General features: G+C 40.2%; 1 protein-coding gene across 1 annotated transcript in view; it reads right to left on the bottom strand.

Annotated features, from left to right (window-relative positions):
• The window catches only part of CGRRF1 (cell growth regulator with ring finger domain 1), a gene marked incomplete at its 5' end in the record, with an annotated part of 29,030 nt that extends 7,954 nt beyond the window's left edge, over positions 1-21,076 (bottom strand). The window contains 2 exons of the mRNA XM_079701046.1: positions 8,719-8,858; positions 20,973-21,076. Of these exons, the coding sequence (XP_079557172.1) occupies positions 8,719-8,858; positions 20,973-21,076 (244 nt within the window). The remainder of the gene's footprint in view (positions 1-8,718; positions 8,859-20,972) is intronic.

Here is a 21,076-nt window from a genome sequence, read left to right as displayed (position 1 = left end):
ACAATTTAAGTAAACCTGATTAAGTGGATATGTAAGTTATAAGTAGACATTCAAATTATCTTATATAGTTTTGCCTATTTACCTAACACTTACATAGGACTTACTATGTGCCACCTATATGATTTTTTCCCTTGCTCATTGCAGTTGTAGCAATATTAAGTTCAAGGGCAGCAGCATCCAATGTCTCATACTGCTGGCAGTGCAAGCTGCAACATCTAGTGCTCAGTGACCATGGCATACTTACCAGAGCAAAAGGGCATCCCATGGTTTTGGTCACTGTTTCTGGCTGAACAGCCTTGGTCTCTGATTCTGGCTCTCCAAACCTACTGGCAATTCTGTAAGCTACTCAATGCCCTTGGAGTCATTTCTGTTGTTTGCAAATAGGAATTTTTATTGATACATTATGTATTTTTTAAAAGGTGATCAAGAGTATGAGTTGGAAGGAGATACACAAACACAAGCAGATGCTCTACAGCAGGGGTCCCCAACCCCGGGCCGCAGACCGGCAGCGGTCCGCCGTAGCCCGTTAGGAACCAGGCCGCACAGCCGGAGATGAGCAGCAGGCGAGACAGAAGCTTCATCTGCGGCTCCCCATTGCTCGCGTTACCGCCTGAGCCATCCCCCCAACCCTGCCCTGTGGAAAAATCTTCTTCCATGAAACAGGTCCCTGGTGCCAAAAAGGTTGGGGACCGCTGCTCTACAGGACACGAAAAATTGAGCTTTTCACTTTTCTTCTCATTATTCAGTAGTATGTACAGAGTCTCAGATTCTGAACATGTACAGTAGCAGCAACACAGAGCAATTTCTAACCATTGTTAAGCAAAAATTTTAATTGGCAGGAATTTCACATAGGTAATTGGAACAGAATTTGATTTCAAATTTTTAAATAATGCCCAACATCAGGTATTAATTCAAGAATAGAAAATTCAGTTAGCTATTTTTCTTGATTAACTAACTACTGAATAGCTGAAGAGGAACACTCTATTAATACAAATTTTATATATATATGTATATGTATAAATATATATTAAAATCACACATACTTTCTTCTATGTCACTAAAGAACCACAAAACATGAGGCAAGGAAAAAAAGTTGGAAGTAGATAGGACAGGAAAAAATATAAAAGGCATATAAAAAAAAGTAGAAAAAGAAAAAAAAAGGAACCCAGAAAATGATTTCTTAATATTATTGTATTACCGGCAAAAATGCAAAAAAATGTGAAAAGATCTATGTTTAAGCACTAGTTATATCAAAATGCTGGAACCCACCCAAATATCTATCAATAAGGGATTAAATGAATAAAATATGGAATACTTTTTTTTAACATCTTTATTGGAGAATAACTGCTTTACAATGGTGTGTTAGTTTCTGCTTTATAACAAAGTGAATCAGCTATACATATACATATATCTGCATATCTCCTCCCTCTTGCATCTCCCTCCCACCCTCCCTATCCCACCCCTCTAGGTGGTCACAAAGCATGGAGCTGATCTCCCTGTGCTATGCAGCTGCTTCCCAATAGCTATCTATTTTACATTTGGTAGTATATATCTGTCCATGCTACGCTCTCACTTCGTCCCAGCTTACCCTTGCCCCGCCCTGTGTCCTCAAGTCCATTCTCTATGTCTGCGTCTTTATTCCTGTCCTGCTCCTAGGTTCTTCAGAACCACTTTTTTTTTTTTAGATTCCGTATATATGTGTTAGCATATGGTATTTGTTTTTCTCTTTCTGACTTATTTCACTCTGTATGACAGTCTCTAGGTCCATCCACCTCACTACAAATAACTCAATTTCATTTCTTTTTATGGCTGAGTAATATTCCATTGTATATATGTACCACATCTTCTTTATCCATTCATCTGTCAATGGACACTTAGGTTGCTTCCATGTCCTGGCTACTGTAAATAGTGCTGCAATGAACATTGTGGTACATGACTCTTTTTGAATTATGGTTTTCTCAGGGTATATGCCCAGTAGTGGGATTGCTGCGTTGTATGGTAGTTCTACTTTTAGTTTTGTGGTACATGACTCTTTTTGAATTGTGGTTTTCTCAGGGTATATGCCCAGTAGTGGGATTGCTGCGTCGTATGGTAGTTCTATTTTTAGTTTTTTAAGGAACCTCCGTACTGTTCTCCATAGTGGTTGTATCAATTTACATTCCCACCAACAGTGAAAGAGGGTTCCCTTTTCTCCACACCCTCTCCAGCATTTACTGTTTGTAGAGTTTTTGATGATGGCCATTCTGGAATACTTTATAATGAAGTACTGTAACTCTTAAAAAAGAATTGAGCCATATCAAAATATCTGCATGTACTATCATGGAACAATCTTCAGAATATATTGTTAAATGAAAAAAGCAAGGTGGAGGGAGGTATATATAGTATGTTACTGTTTATCTCACAGGAGAGAATATCTATATATATGGGTTTACTTACACTAAAAAAAGAACAATGGAAGGATAAACATTAAAAAAACTCAACTTACAGAACATAGAAACCTACCCAGTGTGTTTGCTTTGTAAAAAGAATCAGAGTTCCAGCAATTCAGAGCTGCATACAAGACTTGTGTACAGACTTTGTACATCTAACTACAATAGGGAGTGTCAGAGTCTACTCACCACTGGATATTACTCATACTTTAACATAATATGTCTCTGAAATTAATAAGTTAACAAAAAGAACTACAGAATCTATAAAATTCTACTCCCTACAATCTTTCATAAACTTTTCTATTAATAGACTGACAAGAGAATGTCTCCCTTTAGTTCTTCCCACTTCTGTGCAAATAGAATTCCCATTCTTACATTTTCTTAATCTTCTATAATTCAGTGTGGACACAATGCCATCTTAGATCTGTTGATCTAACAGATCAATAACAGATCATTAACAAAACTGGGACACAGCCATAAACCAGAAAATTCAGAAGCCAAATTAGGCGAGGCAGCATGGATGTGATTTCTCTCAACCTGCCCTTATGTGCCTAGCTGTAACAGCCAAGTAAAGCACAGCACAAGAGATAGCCTTGCAAAAAACTGGGGAAAAAAAGGACTACAGTCAAATGAGTTGAGCCATTAAAAAAGGAGAAACCCTAGGGCAGAAAAGCCACAAACCTTGAAGAAGAAGCCCTGAGAAAGAAGAACTGTATACAAGGAGATCATGCATGAGGATAATAAAACCAGAGCGAGTACTGGGAGCTGAAAATTTTAGGTTGTAGGGAAGAGAGGTTCACAAATTCCTCCAAAAATGCTATGTGTGTCATCTTGCACAAGGCAGCTGTTTACAAAAGGACAGCAGAATTCCTGAACCACCATGGTTCTGCACATTTTAATCAGGAATGTTTTCTAAACAAGTTAGTTTCCTCTGTCCTATCTTGAAATTTGTTCTTCCTAAGTGCAAAATGTCAGAATGAACCCCTTATCCACCACTGGGGGAAAAAAAAAGGTCCTTAGTTCCCTTTAAGTCAATTCAACTCAACTAATATATCCTGAGTACTTACTTTTTTTTAAAAATAAATTTATTTATTTTATTTATTTATTTGGCTGTGTGGGGTATTTGTTGCTGTGCACAGGCTTTCTCTAGTTGTGGTGAGCAGGGGCTAGTCTTCACTGCAGTGCGCGGGCTTCTCACTGCAGTGGCTTCTCTTGTTGCAGAGCACGGGCTCTAGGCACGCGGGCTTCAGTAGTTGTGGCACATGGGCTCAGTAGTTGTGGCCTGCGGGCTCTAGAGCACAGGCTCAGTAGTTGTGGTGCACGGGCTTAGGTGCTCCATGCCATGTTAGATCTTCCCAGACCAGGGCTCGAACCTGTGTCCCCTGCATTGGCAGGCAGATTTTTTTTTCTTTTTCTTGTTTTGTTTTTTGTTTTTGTTTTTCAGCTCTTTTATTATGATATGCTTATAATGATTTTCTTTGTGTTTATTCTACTTGGGGTTTGTAGTGTTTCTTGAGTCTGTGGCATCAGATCCTTTATCTGTTTTGGAAAATTCTTGGTTACTGTATTACTTTTACAACATTCTCTCTCAGCTTTCCTTCTGGAACTAATGGGTGTGTTTGTGTGTGTGTGTGTGTGTGTGTGTGTGTGTGTGTGTGTGTAATGCTCTTTTTCATCATTATTCCTGAAGTATAGTTTTTCAGAAAGCCCTAACAAAAATCATCTGATACTTGTCAAATTCTCTATTCTTTGGAAGAATGGGACTCAGTATTTTGGTTCCACCTGTCCTAAGAAATTTCAAAAGCTCTGTTTAACTTCTCAGCCTCTCAGCTACTGTTTTCTGCTCAGCTTCTCAGTCTCTTAATTACTCAATTATAGACAAAAAAAATACCAAGTGTCAGGCTAATGGCAGGTGGACTCTTAACCACTGAGCCAACAGGGAAGTCCCTGAGTACTTACTTTTAATGTCATTAAAGCTTCTACCCTGGGGACATGGAAGCATCATAAACCCACATACATTAAATAACAACAAAGCAATCCCAACAACCCACGCCTAGTAAACAGAGCTAAACAACTAAGATTAAAACTGATTCTCTGCTTTATTTTCAAGTAAATCAGGTCTCCAGATGTTCACCCTTCATCCTCTATATGCCAGGCATCTTAGGTACAGCAGCGAAAATAAAGACTTGCATTTTTAAACTACCTATCTACACATCAAATGAAATAACCTTTTACAATCTCACAATTATTGCTCAGAATATTATTTCAATGTTCTGGTTAGACACCTTTAATAACATCCGCCATTCCACAGTTTAAACAAATGAATTTTATTCTACTGAGTATAATTCCCAGCAAAACCTTCTTATTTCCCCACAGAAGATAGATTAAGAATGACATGCATTGCAAAACTACAATGAGGTATCACCTCACACCAGTCAGAATGGGCATCATTAAAAAATGCTAGAGAGGGTGTGGAGAAAAGGGAACCCTCTTACACTGTTGGTGGAAATGTAAGTTGCTGCAAGCACCATGGAAAACAGTATGGAGGTTCCTCAGAAAACTAAAAACAGAATTACCATATGATCCAGCAATCCCACTCCTGGGCATATATCCAGACAAACCTATAATTCAAAAAGATACATGCACCCTTATGTTCACAGCAGCACTATTCACCATAGCTAAGACATGGAAACAACCTAAATGTCCATCAACAGATGACTGGATAAAGAAGATGTACATATATACGACGGAATACTACTCAGCCATAACAAAGAACGAAATAATGCCATTTGCAGCAACATGGATGGACCTAGAGATTATGATACTAAGTGAAGTAAGTCAGAAAGAGAAAGACAAATACCATATGATATCACTTATATGTGGAATCTAAAATATGACACAAATAAACCTATCAATGAAACAGAAACAGAATCACGGACATAGAAAACAGACTGGTGATTGCCAAGGGGGAGGGGGTTGGGGGAGGGATGGAGTGGGAGGTTGCGGTTAGCAGACGTAAGCTTTTTTTTTTGCGGTATGTGGGCCTCTCACTGTTGCGGCCTCTCCCGTTGTGGAGCACAGGCTCCGGACGCGCAGGCCCAACGGCCATGGCTCACGGGCCCAGCCACTCCGCGGCATGTGGGATCCTCCCAGACTGGGGCACGAACCTATGTCCCCTGCATCAGCAGGCAGACTCTCAACCACTGCGCCACCAGGGAAGCCCCAGATGTAAGCTTTTATACATGGAATGGATAAACCTACTGTGTAGCACAGAGAACTATATTCAATATCCTATGATAAACCATAATGGAAAAAAATATTTTTAATAATGTATATATATATGTATAACTGAATCACCTTGCTGTACAGCAGTAATTAATACAACATGGTAAATCAACTATACTTCAATTAAAAAAAGAGGGACTTCCATGGTGCCGTAGTGGTTAAGAATCTGCCTGCCAATGCAGGAGACACGGGTTCAATCCCTGGTCTGGGAAGATCCCACATGCTGCGGAGCAACTAAGCCACAAGCCACAACTACTGAGCCCGCGTGCTGCAACTACTGAAGCCCTCACGCTTAGAGCCCGTGCTCCGCAACAGAAGAAGCCACCACAACGAGAAGCCCGCGCACCACAACAAATAGTAGCCCCCGCTCGCCGCAACGAGATAAAGCCGGCGCGCAGCAACGAAGACCCAACACAGCCAAAAATAAATAAATCAAATAAACAATTTTTTTAAAAAAGAATGATATGCATTAGTATTTGAAAAATTAAAATACTTCAGTAAGCTACAAGTCTGCACACTTAAAATTTTTTTCACATACTTCAGTAATGCTACTGTTAGCATCTAGTGTGTTGGACATAGCAGAGAGGTCTTCTACTTACTGGGTATCTTTTCATTTGCTTCTAACATTTACAGGGTGGGCTCTATTTGAGACTTTTTCTGCATGAAAGACAGACTGATGGATTTCCTCACACATTCTAGCTCACAAGTGTCCTGGATTTGTTTGCTCATGATGTAACAGTTCTTCTTTTTCAGTGTTTCCAGGCTTGTGGAACTGTGCTGCAGGAAGGACAGCTTTGTGCTGGTGGATTTTTTTTATTGGCAGTCCTGCTCAAGAGCCAGATGTGACATTATATCAGGTCTAAGTACGTGTCCATAGAGGTTAGCGATCAGGAAACCACCACAGTTCTGCACATCTTAATCAGGCATGTTTTCTAAACAAGTTAGTTTTCTCTGTCTTATCTTGAAATTTGTTATTCCTAAGTGCAAAATGTCAGAATGAACCACTTATCCACCATGAGGGGGAAAAGAGGTCCTTAGTTCCCTTTAAGTCATAGGGTAATCATACAATATTTATAGGTAAGGAATAAGAAAAAGAAATTTTGTACTTTTTCGACATAAATCAAGATTTACTTAAGGTTGGACTTCCCTGGTGGCACAGTGGTTAAGAATCCGCCCGCCAATGCAGGGGACACGGGTTCAAGCCCTGGTCTGGGAAGATCCCGTATGCCGCGGAGCAACTAAGCCCATGTGCCACAACTACTGAGCCTGCGCTCTAGAGCCCGCGAGCCACAACTACTGAGCCCGCGTGTCACAACTCTGAAGCCTGCAGGCCTAGAGCCCATGCTCCACAGCAAGAGAAGCCACGGCAATGAGAAGCCCGTGCACCACAACGAAGAGCAGCCTCCACTCACTGCAACTAGAGAAAGCCCCCTCACAGCAATGAAGACCCAACGCGGCCAAAAATAAAAAACAAATAAATTAATTAATTTAAAAAAAAGATATACTTAAGGTTGATAACCCCTGTTGACTATGTACACTGATGACAACTGATTCTAGAAGTTAGAGGCTGGAAGATGACTAGACAAGAAGGTCACAGGGGCCAAGCAAGAGGATGTCAAGAAGGAAGGCCTGGCCAACCCTGCTAAACACTGCAGAGAGAGCACTAACTCAGGCCGGAAATGCGTCCCCTGGATTTTACGACTTGGGGGACCAGAGGTGGGGGCTGAAGTGGTAATTAGTGACCTTGGAGAAGGCCATCTCAGTACACGGATACAGGCAAAAATCAGACTGCAATCATCTGAGGCATAAAAGGGAACGAGCTAAGAGGAGAAGGCAAACGCAAACCACTTTTAAGAAGCCTGGCTGCAAAGGGAGGAAGAGAAAGAGGACAGTGGCTATAATAAGATGACAAGTTGAAGAAGTTTGGGGTTGTTTGTTTAGAAGGTACCAGAAATGTGAGCAAGTGTGAAAAATGATAGGGTCTTAGCCCAGAAATCCTTGTAGAGCTACAGAACTGTGTGGAGAACTGCCTACTCTATATCTCTACTTAACTGTCACAGAAGCATTTCAAAGTCCACAATTTCAAAACTGAATTCATTACCTTTCTTCCAAAACCTGTTGTTCCTCCTGCACTCCTTACCTTGGCAATAGGATCTGTCTATGGAGGACCCACGCAAAGAACTTGAATTTTCCTTGACTCTTCTCTCTTACCTGTCCCACCCTATGTTTTATACATAACAAACTACTTATTGTTTCTCTAATGTATTATTCTGTTTATCTCATTGCTGTGCTCGTGCTTCTCTCTCTACCTAGAATTTCTCCCAATCCCAAAAGATAAACACCTACTTATCTCAAAACTCTACTCACCAAAAAAAAAAGGTGGGGGGGGGAGAAAAATAAGCCAGAGAGAGACACACATAGCACGCTCCTCTTTACGAAGCTTTTCCCGTATATGCTTCCCCAAACTTAACCCTTTTCCTTCTTTCTTTTACTCCAGTGGTTCCTAGATAATCTTGCAGACAATTTATTTCCCCAAATACAGAAATAAACAACCACCATTTATTATTACCATTTAATACCAAAATACCATAATTTCAGATGAAAAGATGGCTGTTCTTCAGAAGGGTAGCAACCTTACATTAGCTATATTTATACTACACTGCCTTACTTTTCTCACTGCACTGAAGAACAATGAAAATGGCACAGTGTCCTAACAGACTTCTCTTATTAACACCTGTGATACTTTATTTTTCTCATACAAATGCCTCTGTTTACTAGTTGATAAGCTCCTTAGGAGCAAGGTTTGTGAATGATTAGTCTTTGTATCTCTGGTATGTAGCATAGCTTCTGGAACAGAATAGGGGCTCAATAAATGTTTGTTAAGTCTGAGGAAGAGAAAGCAGTAGAGAAAGAAATTTAAAGGGCTAAGCAGTAGAGAAAGAAAATTAAAGGGCTAATTAAAGGGTTAGAAAGAGAGAAAAATCTTTGGAAAATAGCGACCAACTTGTAATTGAAGCTGAAGATGGATTGGTGATCTCTAAGCCAAAAGGATTCTTGACTTGTCTCATTTGCTTTTTGAAAACTCTTGCATTGAACTGGGTCTCTTCCGAATTTCTCAGAATTACTGGAACATCCCAACCAAACCTGAAGAAAGGTAAAAATAAAATAAGACATAATTTTAATAAATATTGAAACTGTATATGTAAAGAATGTTGTGCTTTATTAGTTATTCCTCTTAATATAAGTATCAGAAAAATAGATTCAGTTACTCAAAATTTTATATTATATTGCAGAATTAATCCAAAACTAAGAGATATTAGAGGTCCCATAGAATTGCAATATATTGTTTGGCTGGCTGAATCAACATACTCTTGAAAACAGAGAGTTCTACTGTTAATTATTGTTGATTACAAAGGAATGCCATGATTATAGATAAAATGAACCTAATACAGTTGCAAAAAGATAGAATTATTGAATTTTTTAAATGAAATGAAAAGCAAATACATATTTAATGTGCAGACTATTTGATATTATTTATGGGACAAGAGAACTTTTAAACACCAAATATAGCCCTTCATTAATATAACATATTCTCTACTTTTAAATTTCATGTAAAAATGTGATAATGAACAGACTTAGAGGGAAAATGGAAGGGATAAACTCAATTCCTTATAAAAGTAGAAAGCAGCTGAGTTTACTCAGTTTAAACAAAACAACTCAAAATGAAAACACATTAGTTAAACCAGGGGACTTTAGGTTAAGATAGCACAGTTAGATCCATACTTTAATGGACTCTTTTCTCTCCACACACTTAGCAGTGATAGATGAAAAAAAAAATAAAAAGAGAAATCAGAAGGACCACACTGAAATGAGTAAACAAACAGCAGGTGTGTTTAAACAAAGCAATAGTACTGCTCAGCAATGAGAAGGAGTAAATTATTACCACAACCACATGGCTAAATCTCAAAAACAACATACTGTGCAAAAGAAGCCTTACATAGAAGAGTAAATGCTCTATGACTCCACAATAGGAAATTCTAGAGCAAGCAAAACTAATTTATGGTAGAAATAAAATACAGAACAATGGTTCTTCTAGGGGTGCAGGAGTATGGCTTGACTGGGAAAGGGCACAAAGAAACTTTCTCTGGTGATGGTAATGTTCTTACCTTGACTGAGGTTTGAGTTGTATAGATGATGTGTTGGTAACACTTAAGATTTGTACATTTCACTTTCTATAAAACTTACTTCAAAAGAAAAAAAAACAACTACAAAGAAAAACAAATAATCAACTCTAGCTAAAAATATGCAATGCTTTAGTACTTATGGATAAAGAGTATAACTTACTTCAAAGTAATCAAGAAATTAACATGGATTGATGGGTAGATAGAGGAATGGATGGATGGACAGATATGTAATAAAGACATTATAGTGAAATGTTGATTGTAGAACTTAAGTGATGGGCATATGTGTGTACACTATGTAATTCTTTTAAGTTTTCTGTATGTTTGAAAATTTTAATAATAAATTGTAATAAAAAAGAGACAGCTGGGCTTCCCTGGTGGCGCAGTGGTTGAGAGTCCGCCTGCCAATGCAGGGGACACGGGTTCGTGCCCCGGTCCGGGAAGACCCCACATGCCACGGAGCGGCTGGGCCCGTGAGCCATGGCCGCTGAGCCTGCGTGTCTGGAGCCTGTACTCTGCAAAGGGAGAGGCCACAACAGTGAAAGGCCCACGTACCGCAAAAAAAAAAGAGACAGCTGGGTTAAAAGACAAATCTTTATGGATCTGAAAAGGAAAAGAAATACAAAGTAATGAGTAAGGCTGATGCCATGGTTTGATGGGTTCTGAGTCTGGCAGCAGGCAGTGGCAACTAAGCCTTCACACGGTAAGAGGCCTTACAGGTTGTCCACTCAAGACAAGGGCCAGAGCCAGGTTCACAACTTGAATCCAGGAGCTGGGTTAGGCTTATATCAATATGGGACAGAACTTTCATTATAAGACCTACTCCCTGATGAGGGGGTCTAGAAATCTGGTTTAACAGCAAGGATGAGGACAAAGGAGGGGGGCAGGGGACTTTCACTAAAATTTAGGTTGCAAACTAAAATTTCAAAACACACGAATAAATCTAATGCCAAGAGAAAGCCAATAAAATTAACAAATGAAATAAAATTTCACTCTAAATGATTTTAATTTTATAGAACAGTTGGATAAGGCTGTTCTGTTCCTGCTTTAAAAAGCTGAAAAGCAAGCCTCTAACAGATCAAAGCATTCCAGGTAAGTTAACTGAATCCCAAAACAAAGTTCAGGAATATTTGTATGAATACAAAAACATCCAGCACCCAATAAGGTAAAATTCACAATGTTTAGCATCCAATAAAAAATTAACAGGCATGCAAAGAATCAGGAAAATATAACCCATAATGGGCAGGGAAATGGTACAGATACTAGAATTAGTAGATAAGGATATCAAAATAATTTTTATAACTATCTTCCATATGTCAAGAAAATAAGTAAAGATCAAGCATATAATATAGAGACATGGATGATATAAGAAAGATCCCAATCCATTTCTGAAGATGAAAAATACAATGTTTTGGGTGAAAAATACACTGGATGGGATTAGCAGCAGGTTAGATATTACAGAACAAAAGATTAGTAAATTTGAAGACATAGCAGCAGAAAGTATCCAATATGAAACACAAAGGAAAAAAAGGCTGCACAAAAAACCAAAACATCAGTGAGCTGAGAAGTTCAAGCAGTCTAACATACATGTGACTGAAGTCTGCAGCGGAGAGGAAGAGACAATACAAGAAAATTACAATACCACTCAGGAACATAAGTGTAAAAATTCTTAACAAAATTTTGGCAAATTAAATCCAACAGTATATAAAGTATATAAAGGTATGTCAAGACCCAGCAAAGTTTATCTCGGGAATGCAAGGCTGGCTTAACATTACATTAAAAACGTAATGTAATTCACCATATTAACAAACTAAAAAAGAAAAACCATACAATCTTCTCACTACATGCAGAAAAACTGCTTGCTAAAATCCAATGTCTAGTCCTGATAAAAACTGTTGGCAAACTAGGAATGTAAAAAAAGAACTTACTCAACCTGATAGAGGCAATAAAAAAAAAAGTATAGCTAACATCACACTTAATTAAAAACTGCTTTCTTCCTAAAGTCAGAAACAAGATACTTAATAGCCATGTATCCTTAAGCAATCACTCAACCTCTATGTAACTGTTTCCCCACCTGTAAATGTCTATAACAGGGCTTGGCACTATGTAAGTGCTTACAATGATAATGATGATGGAGTGGATTTAGGGGTTGGAAGAGAGAAAACAGAAATCCAGTAACTTCTCCTCTTTGATTCTCAGAATCAATTACCCCACAGCTTTTGTCTCCACTGCTCACCATTGCCCCAGTGCCCTTTAGAGGTCAAGTCAGGCATACAGAGCGGTAGGACAAAAGATATAACCTTCCTGTTACAGCCATAACACCTTCCCTTTCTTTCCTTCGTCCCTTGGAGTGAAAAAAAGCAAAGAAAAAAACACCACTCTATGCATACTCCTCATTATATTCCCTGGCCCTTTCCTCATTATTTAATTCTCCCTACCTCGCCCCACCCTTTTCTTTCTTTACCCATACTGCCTTACTCTTTATACCCACAGTACCAGCAGTAAAAGCTAGAAGTTAGATCTCATGGTGTTCATTTCTACTGTAGGTCCAAGTACTGTATTTCAGGTACTTTATAATGTTGTACCTAAAAATTTCAATTTAAGAATCCTTTAAGGCAGGGGTCCCCAACCCCTGGTACCGGTCAGAGGCCTGTTAGGAACTGGGCCACACAGCAGGAGGTGAGCTGCAGGTGAGCGAAAGAAGCTTCATCTGCCGCTCCCCATCGCTCACATTACCGCCTGAGCCATCACCCCACCCCTCCCCGTCCGTGGAAAAACTGTCTTCCACAAAACCCGTCCCTGGTGCCAAAAAGGTTGGGGACTGCTGCTTTAAGGTACAGAAGCCAGAAACCACAAAAGGCAAGGCTTTGGGGAAATATCTGGAAGCAGTCCATTGTGAGCATAAAATTCCTTTGTAAAATGCTTTTTATACTCCATAATTATTTTGTTTTAACATAAAAATATTATTTCTCCAAATCCTTACATAAAATCAATATTGTAGGAGGATATACCATATCTGCTCTGTGGCTTTGGATACACCTCAGAGTGAAACAAATAATTTGACACGTGCAGTGCTGCTTCTCTTTAAGCGTGCTTATCCAACACTGCTTGGCCCAGCATCACATCAACAGTTGGCAAAGCACATCTATTATTAAAAGAAATTCCTCTCTCTCGATTTTTAATTTCTCTGCTTCATGCTTAATCTTGGGTCTACATTTTCTAATATCCTAAGGTCCTTGATTTAACATCTTTTAAAGTTGTTGTTACGAATCTTGCTCAATCTTTGGCCTTTTTATATTATATAACCTTTTTACTGTGAAGGATAACATACATATAAAAAAGCACACAAAGTACTTTTCTGAATAACAAAATAATTGTTATTCAGGTTAAGAACCAAAATAATATCCTCAGAAAGTCTCCTTGTGTCACCTCCCACGTACTACCCTTTCCTTTTCTATCTTGATTTCAATTACTATAATTTAGTATATAATTATATAATTTACTATAATTTATAATTTAAATTATTATAATTTACCTGCTTTTGAACTTTCATATAAGTGGAAGCATGCTGTGTATACTTTTATTTCCTATTTTATCACATTATGTTGAAGATTCATTCTTGTATCTATACTTAGAGCATTTTTGTGGCTGTATAGTATTCTATTGTACAAACGTGCCATAATCTGCTTACTCATTCTACTCTTAATGGACATTTAAGTTGTCCTCACATCTTGGCCATTATGAATAATGTTTATATGAACATTTTCATAAGAGGCTCTCAGCACACATACATGTACATGCATTTCTGTTAGGAATGGAATTTCTCGGCCATAAGGTCTGTGCTTCTTCAACTTTGGTGGATAATCTTAACAACTGCTCTATGTGGTAGTATCAATTTACACTCCACCAGCAATGAATGAGGGTTCCCCTTGCTCCATATCCTTGTCAAAACATTATTAGCCATCCTGGTAGGTGTGTGGTGGCACTGCATTATGGTTCTAATTTCTACTTTCCTGAATACTAATGAGGTTGAGCACTTTTTATGTTTATTGCTACTTGGATATCCTCTTTTGTGAAAGCCCTTTGAAATCCCTTCCCTGTTTTTCTACTGGTCTACTTTTCTTATTTATAGAAAATTCTTTATATGTTCTGAATACAAGCCCTTTATTGGATATATGTTCAGCTCTTCTACACCTTGCCTTTTCACATACATAATAGTATGGGGTTTTTTTGTTTGTTTGTTTTTTTACATAAATGGAGAATGCTTTTTTTGTGTGATTTATTTTTGGCTGTGTTCGGTCTTCGCTGCAGTGCACGGGCTTCTCTTTGTTTCGGAGCATGGGCTCTAGGCACACGGGCTTCAGTAGTTGTGGCATGAGGGCTCAGTAGTTGTGGCTTGCAGGCTCTAGAGCATAGGCTCAGTAGTTGTGGCACACGGGCTCAGTTGCTCCGAGGCATGTGGGATCTTCCCGGACCAGGGCTCGAACCCATGTCCCCTGCATTGGCAGGCAGATTCTTAACCACTGCACCACCAGGGAAGTCCCATAATGGTATCTTTTGATGAACACGGTTCTTAATTTTAACACAAAAGTTATTAACCTTTTCCTTTAAGGTTAATGTTTTTGCTCTTTGGCTTTTCATTACTGCCTTATGTGAATTATGGCCTAACACCGCTACACTTCTGAATTACCATCTCAGACATTTTTGTATTCTTGTTCTCTTAGAGGAGTCAGCCAAGCATGGCTAGTGCAGCCAGCACTCAGTCAAGGCTCTGGGTCTTTATTTGACTTTGCCAGCCTTGCTCCCTTGATATCCTCATGCTTTGAAGGGAAAACAGGGGGTGAGGGGGATAGAGTTCACTGTGTAGCAGTGACATCCTAGCCTGACCACACCTCTTGTCCTAAACATCACACTTAATGTAGTCTAAGATCATGTCAGCTGACACACTGATGACTCACGTTGAGCTTTCAGCCTAGAATAACCCTAAACCTTTTCACATACCTGACCCATCGTGAACTTGCTCTTTTGCACAAAAATCCACAACTTTCACAGTTTAAACCTATTTGATGTGGACCAACATTTCTATCTTTAATGTATTACTCAAAAGCCAATATGCAGAAATGATTTGGAATAAGGTTAAATGCTAGAGACTGTCTAAAGAGCAATCCATAATTGGTGCTGCAAAATGGTTCTATAAAATGTTAGTAAGTAGGGGCTTCCCTGGTGGCGCAGTGGTTGAGAGTCCGCCTGCCGATGCAGGGGACACGGGTTCATGCCCCGGTCCGGGAAGATCCCACATGCTGTGGAGTGGCTGGGCCCGTGAGCCACGGCCGCTGAGCCTGCGCATCCGGAGCCTGTGCTCTGCAACAGGAGAGGCCACAACAGTGAGAGGCCCGCGTACCACACACACACACACAAATGTTAGTAAGTAGACTCTGTGATGTGTTTCTGGCCACCATCCTACATCTGGCCTTTTTCACATTTTTAGTCAAAAGCGTGAATAAAGACACTGATGCCCTGTGTATCAGATCATGGCTGATATGACATTAGAAGAAACAGTAAAATAGAAAATTGAGCAATTTTCTTTTCAATCAAATTCCATTTTTATCTTTTTCCACTCAAAGTCATTTTGGCAACTGTTAGCAATAGAATACCAACTAAATAAATGTTTCTTAACATTCATTACTTTCTCTTTTATATAAACTCAGCCTCCCACCCCTTTCTTTTCCATTAAGAGAATTTTCCATTCTCTTTACTGTTAAAATTTCATACTTAATCCTCCTGGAATTTTCTATAATTCTGTTTTTTTTCCCATTTCTAAAGTGTTTGTAGCACTTGTTCATACTGCTTAAACTTCCAGCACAGCAGTAACCTGGGGACTTCCAATTCTGTCCACACTTTTTCATATTGCCTGTACACTGTCCTACCCTGCACACACTTCCTAAGCTTCCACCCAGCAGCTGAATCAGAAGAAATGACCTCCTTGCCTTGTTGGAGTCTCACCAAGTCCCTCCTGAAAAAAATTTACTTTGAGGCTAAAGTGTCAAGCTCAGCAGTAAACAACTTTTATCACCCTTTCAGCCTTGAGTTCTAAAGTCAATTAGAAAACACACAGGCAGCTGTTAATCTGGGTGGGGGCGGGGATGGGGGGGAAGCTTCTCTCCTGTGCAATCTCCCAAAGTTGGCCTCACTTGGCCAGTTGGATACTGAGATTGGATCAGGATATAAAAAACATTCTTGGGGGAATCCTTGGTAGAGGAGGAGGGTTGTTTCTGGGCAAACTGATGTGCTAACAGACTTCGAGTAAATTACTCAATCTCTAAAATTCTGTGCCTTTAATTGTAAAAAGAAGGGTTAGAATAAGTTATTTTAAGGCCCTTTAAGGTTAGAAATGCCATTTCTAAGAGCTTTGTGTTTTCTTCTAGATTGTTCCAAGAAATTTCTTGCCAATAGAAGGGTCATACATTTTGTACCCTAAGCAAATACAAAATAACGCTATATTCTTTCCCTAAGAAGGAATGTGTACCTCATCACACACACACAACCTACTGCATTCGACAAGTAAGATGAGAAACAGTCAAGGTCAGTGTATCAGGAAGGGTTGGCAGGAGACAGCTATTTGGACACAAAGATTTTAATATACAGAACTATTAAAGTACTGGAGGACTGAAAAGGCAAGAAGGGGACACTGAGGTACCCTAGCAAGAAGCAGTTATCCCTCCGAAGGCTAAGGAAACAAAAGGAAGAGTGGGGATTATTACAGTTTAGAAGCTGGGAGAAGGAATCCCCCAGAGCTGGACCCAGACTTTTCCAGTAGGAGTGCTGGCCAGCTGGTGCTCATATTTCTGAAGGAGTGCAATAAGGCTGTTTCTAGGTATGAGGAAAAACTGTAAACTAAAACAAACTGCTGTTACTCAGGCCAACTGTCACTGCCAGGATGATGCCAGTGCTGCAGGAATGTAGACCAGGAAAATGAAGCAAACGGTTAACAGGAAGTCCAACCTTATTAAATATAGAGCACCTCTGAGTCCAAGTTTCAGTCAACCAAGTATGAGTTAACACTTTAGAGTTAGAAATTTTTTGAGAATACACCCAGATAAATAAATGTCATACGCTCTATTGTTACAGTCTATCCTCCTTGGCCTAACCTACTTACACTCCATTCTCACACATACTACCCAAATTCGCAATGATATAAATTAGCAAACTTTTGGAATTCTTTTAGAGGCTAGGCTATTTCTGACTAGGTCAGATTTTTGTCCCTGTCCTGAGGAACATGAAGAGATCTGGGCCTCGTGGCAAAAGGTAATAGAGGTAGGTCTTGAGTATAAACACCCTTTGCAAAGCAACTGCCCTGGGAGAGGTTATTACAGGATCTTCAAGCAAGAGAAGGCTAGTTTTCTCAGACACAGAAAGCAGGCTGCTTCCACCAAGAAGGAAAGCTCAGAATGACTGGGGTTTCAAGATTCTCAGCTCTGCCCATTTAGATGTTGCCATTCCTAGTTTCAGGAAGCTACTCTTTTCTAGTCAGTGTCCTAAATGAGACATTGGCAAGGCTATGTAATTCTAATACCAGCACAAATAAAACTGTGTTCAATTTTTAGCTTTGTGGCATGAAGTAAAGTGCTATAAAACCATAAAAACTCTTGATTCTCTAAGACTTGATCTGAGAGTTTAAAGACATGAGCTTGTCATTTCCTTTCTGTAAGTGTTAAGGCGCTTGGTCCCCCAAGGCACTTACTTCAGAAATCGTTTAATCTCAATCACACAGAGGTAGTAAGTTGATTAATTATGAGGCCAACACATGCCATGGATTACTAGAATCTTATTTCCCATTGGCAAGGAGCTAAGGAAATGACCAAACCCAAATCCCATCTTTGAAGCCCCCCACCCCGACCCAGGATCCCATTCTGAGTAACGATTTCTTATATATCAGTCCAGTCAAGAGACCAAAACCACACCAGTATTTTAACAGATAATTTAATGTAAAAAAATTGCTAACCAGATGTTGAAGAACTGAAAAGGCAAAAAGGGGACACTGAGCTTCAAAGAAGTAGTAACAGTGGGAAGCAACTATCACACCTAGGACAAGGAATAGAGCAAAGAGGATTACTACAGCTTAGAAATTTGGAGGAAAGACCCCCATGCACATGGGACTCAGATCTGAGTAAGGGATATTGAAATCTTTGAGGGGGTACAATGAGGCTGGTTCTAAGAGAGTGGAAAACTATAAACTGCGACCAACTGTTAATGCCAGGGTGAGGCACCATCACTATGGTGAGACAGAGGAGGACAAGGACCAAACAGGAAGCAGCAAGTCCTTTTGCCCTCCTCTAGCCTTCCACTCCCCTTCCCCTATAGGCAAAGCCTCATTGAGGCAGCAAGCTAGTAAAGAAGAAACGCGGGGGCTTCCCTGGTGGCACAGTGGCTGAGAGTCCGCCTGCCGATGCAGGGGACACAGGTTCGTGCCCCGGTCCGGGAAGATCTCACATGCCGCGGAGCAGCTGGGCCCGTGAGCCATGGCCGCTGAGCCTGCGTGTCTGGAGCCTGTGCTCCGCAACGGGAGAGGCTGCAACAGTGAGAGGCCCGCGTACCACAAAAAAAAAAAAAAAAAAAAAGAAGAAACGTGGTTTAGAGGTTCTGCCCCAGGCTCACAAAGCAGAGTATATAAGGGTGGTATGAAGCTTAGAGATGACAGTTTAATAATCTGCAGTCCAGAGGAAGCAGAGAGTAGCTGCAGAGTTAGGTTCACTGATTATTTGAAACTATTAAAGGATGTATATGGCATTTTGGTCTCCTTTCTGCACAGTGCCTGGTAAATAGCAAGAGCTTAATAAATGTAGCTATTAGAGCTCACAGAAACCATCACATAGTTAAATAGAGATACCATACTGCCGGTTGCATGATTCTCTGCTATTGCCACTGGGATTCCAACAACCAGGTGCTCCTGTTCTTTCTCCATTCCCACACAGTGCAAGTGGACAAGGGAAAAGTGGAAAGAAATGCAGAGCAGTACCGAGGTAAGAACCATGACAGAGAAAACAGATGACCAACTGAAATTATATTTGGGGAGGTTAAAAAAAATGACAAGCATAGTGAAAAAGCATAGTGGATTAATGGGTTTACCTTCTGCCTAGAGAACTATTAGATAGTTGATTTGATGAGATCTAGACGGTTTTCATTGTTTCTACTCAATGAATCTGTAGCCGTGGCTTAGGGCAGCAAATAAAGACTAGTAAAAAGGTTATTTAGATGGGCAAAGCTAACCCAGATGGAGAGAATGGGTGGGTTAGGCTCAAGATAACTGGTTAGGCCCAAATCAGGATGGAAGTGAGTGGCACTAACATGGTCTTGTGTCCTCAGCAGTGCTTAGTTCAGACTTTTGAAAGTTCTACAATTACCTGGGTTTCCACCCTTGTAAAAGTCATACTTAAATGGAGTGTTTAGATAATCATTAAGTTTTCAGACCAAGCCAAATTTGGCAGAGCCAGGATTTGAGCCTAAGTCTGTCTGACCCCAAAGTCTGTCTCTTAACCACCACAAGCATGAGGTTCCTAACTACCCTTCACCCACAGATGCCACCATCATTATCAGTATGGTCTTCGCTCATTTTCCTCTTACCAGTACTAAAGACGGACATCTGAGATACCTAATTAGTTGAATTAGGCCGACTGAAAATTAATTTTAAAATAATTAGGGCTATTGAAAATTAAAATTTAAGGATATAATGTAATTATCAACTAGTTACTTATGTTCCTTAATGGAGGAAAATTACACTCTTGAAGACAATAACACTAACATTATAGTCAATAAAAATCCTCTGTTAAGACAGCTTTTCTCACTTAGGCAACATCTTCCTAACTCCAATTACAAACTTTCTTGAAATGAACAATAGCAAGAAAGTCTGATGGGTCAAGAATAACAAATTGTGTAAAACTGGTCTTATTCTTCCCCCACCAACCAACAAGGAATTTTATGATCTACTGTTGATAGGGTGGAAAGCAGTGTGAAAACATTAAAACTTTACTTAGTTCTTAAAGATGGCATATTTTCAGAAATTGACCAGGGCTTGTGTCCTTTCTCTAACCTAATCACATATATGTGCTCAAAGGGTATTTTTAAACTCATTTTACACAGCCTGCTCTATTCGCTAGCATGTCTTCTCTGACCCTCTGCTCATGTATTCTCTGAAATGCTTTCTATTCTCTACTATACACCTTTAACTCCATTTACTTTTCAAAATACTCATTCTTCAAAATCCAGCTCATGTCTCTCTCCTCAGTGGATGAGGCCTGTAAGATGGTTTCAAATAGCTGTATTTTTAAGGCTTCCCTAAACATGATACAATGGCATCTCCTCAAGAGAGAAATTTTAGAATTTCTGAGCTAGAATTGCTCAGGGATGAGCTAACAGTCTACTCTCCTTGTCTCCAATAGGTAACGTGCCCTTACCCCTTAGTGTAACTTATCTCTAAGGTCTCTTCCAGCTCTAAAATTATGTCTTTATGGTTCTATCGATCTAAATATTCCTTCAAAAGGTGTGAAATATGTGTAGAAACCATTAAATTCTCAAACGGTAACAGAGTTCAGTCAGTTATAACTTACACTGTAAGATCTGAGGCCAAGTGCTCAGTTCAGGTCAGAACAACGATCAGCTCGGTTTACTGTCCACGTCTGTGGACTGTACCGCGGATGACGGGTTCACTCCGGGCACACAGTAGGCCCCAATTCCGGACAGAAGCCTGTTGTACAACCTCTCTATCCTAACACCAAGACCTGGCCCTTACTGGTTGCTTTATCGTCTAGAAACAAAGCTGGGTAAAATACCTCAATCCAGCACCACCCCCAGATGCGCGCAGCGACGGGGACCGGACGATGATGCGGAGCAGTGATGCAGGTGCGGTGTCCACCTTGTTTTCCTCCCGGAGCCAGTCGGAGTCCTCGGCACCGGCTCTCCGGCAGCCCCAGGTGCCCCAATCCAGCAGCCACCCAGCTCCTCTGCCCCCAGTTGCCCGCCGCAACCCCACTCCCTGGCTGTCCGCCCCGTCGTCCCTTGCCCCTGGCCCTGGGGCACTTACCATCCCAACACCAGGCCGGTGGTCACGATGAAGCAGGTAAAGACCACCGCGATGTAGAAAAGCGGCGAGTACTCGTAGAGCGTTACTAGAAACACCGCAGCCAT

The sequence above is a fragment of the Hyperoodon ampullatus genome, assembly GCF_949752795.1.
Source record: "Hyperoodon ampullatus genome assembly, chromosome: 3".
Classification (NCBI taxonomy): Eukaryota; Metazoa; Chordata; class Mammalia; order Artiodactyla; family Ziphiidae; genus Hyperoodon; species Hyperoodon ampullatus.
The sequence above is the reverse complement of the archived record's forward strand: the minus strand, read 5'-3'. Positions and strand labels throughout refer to the sequence as shown.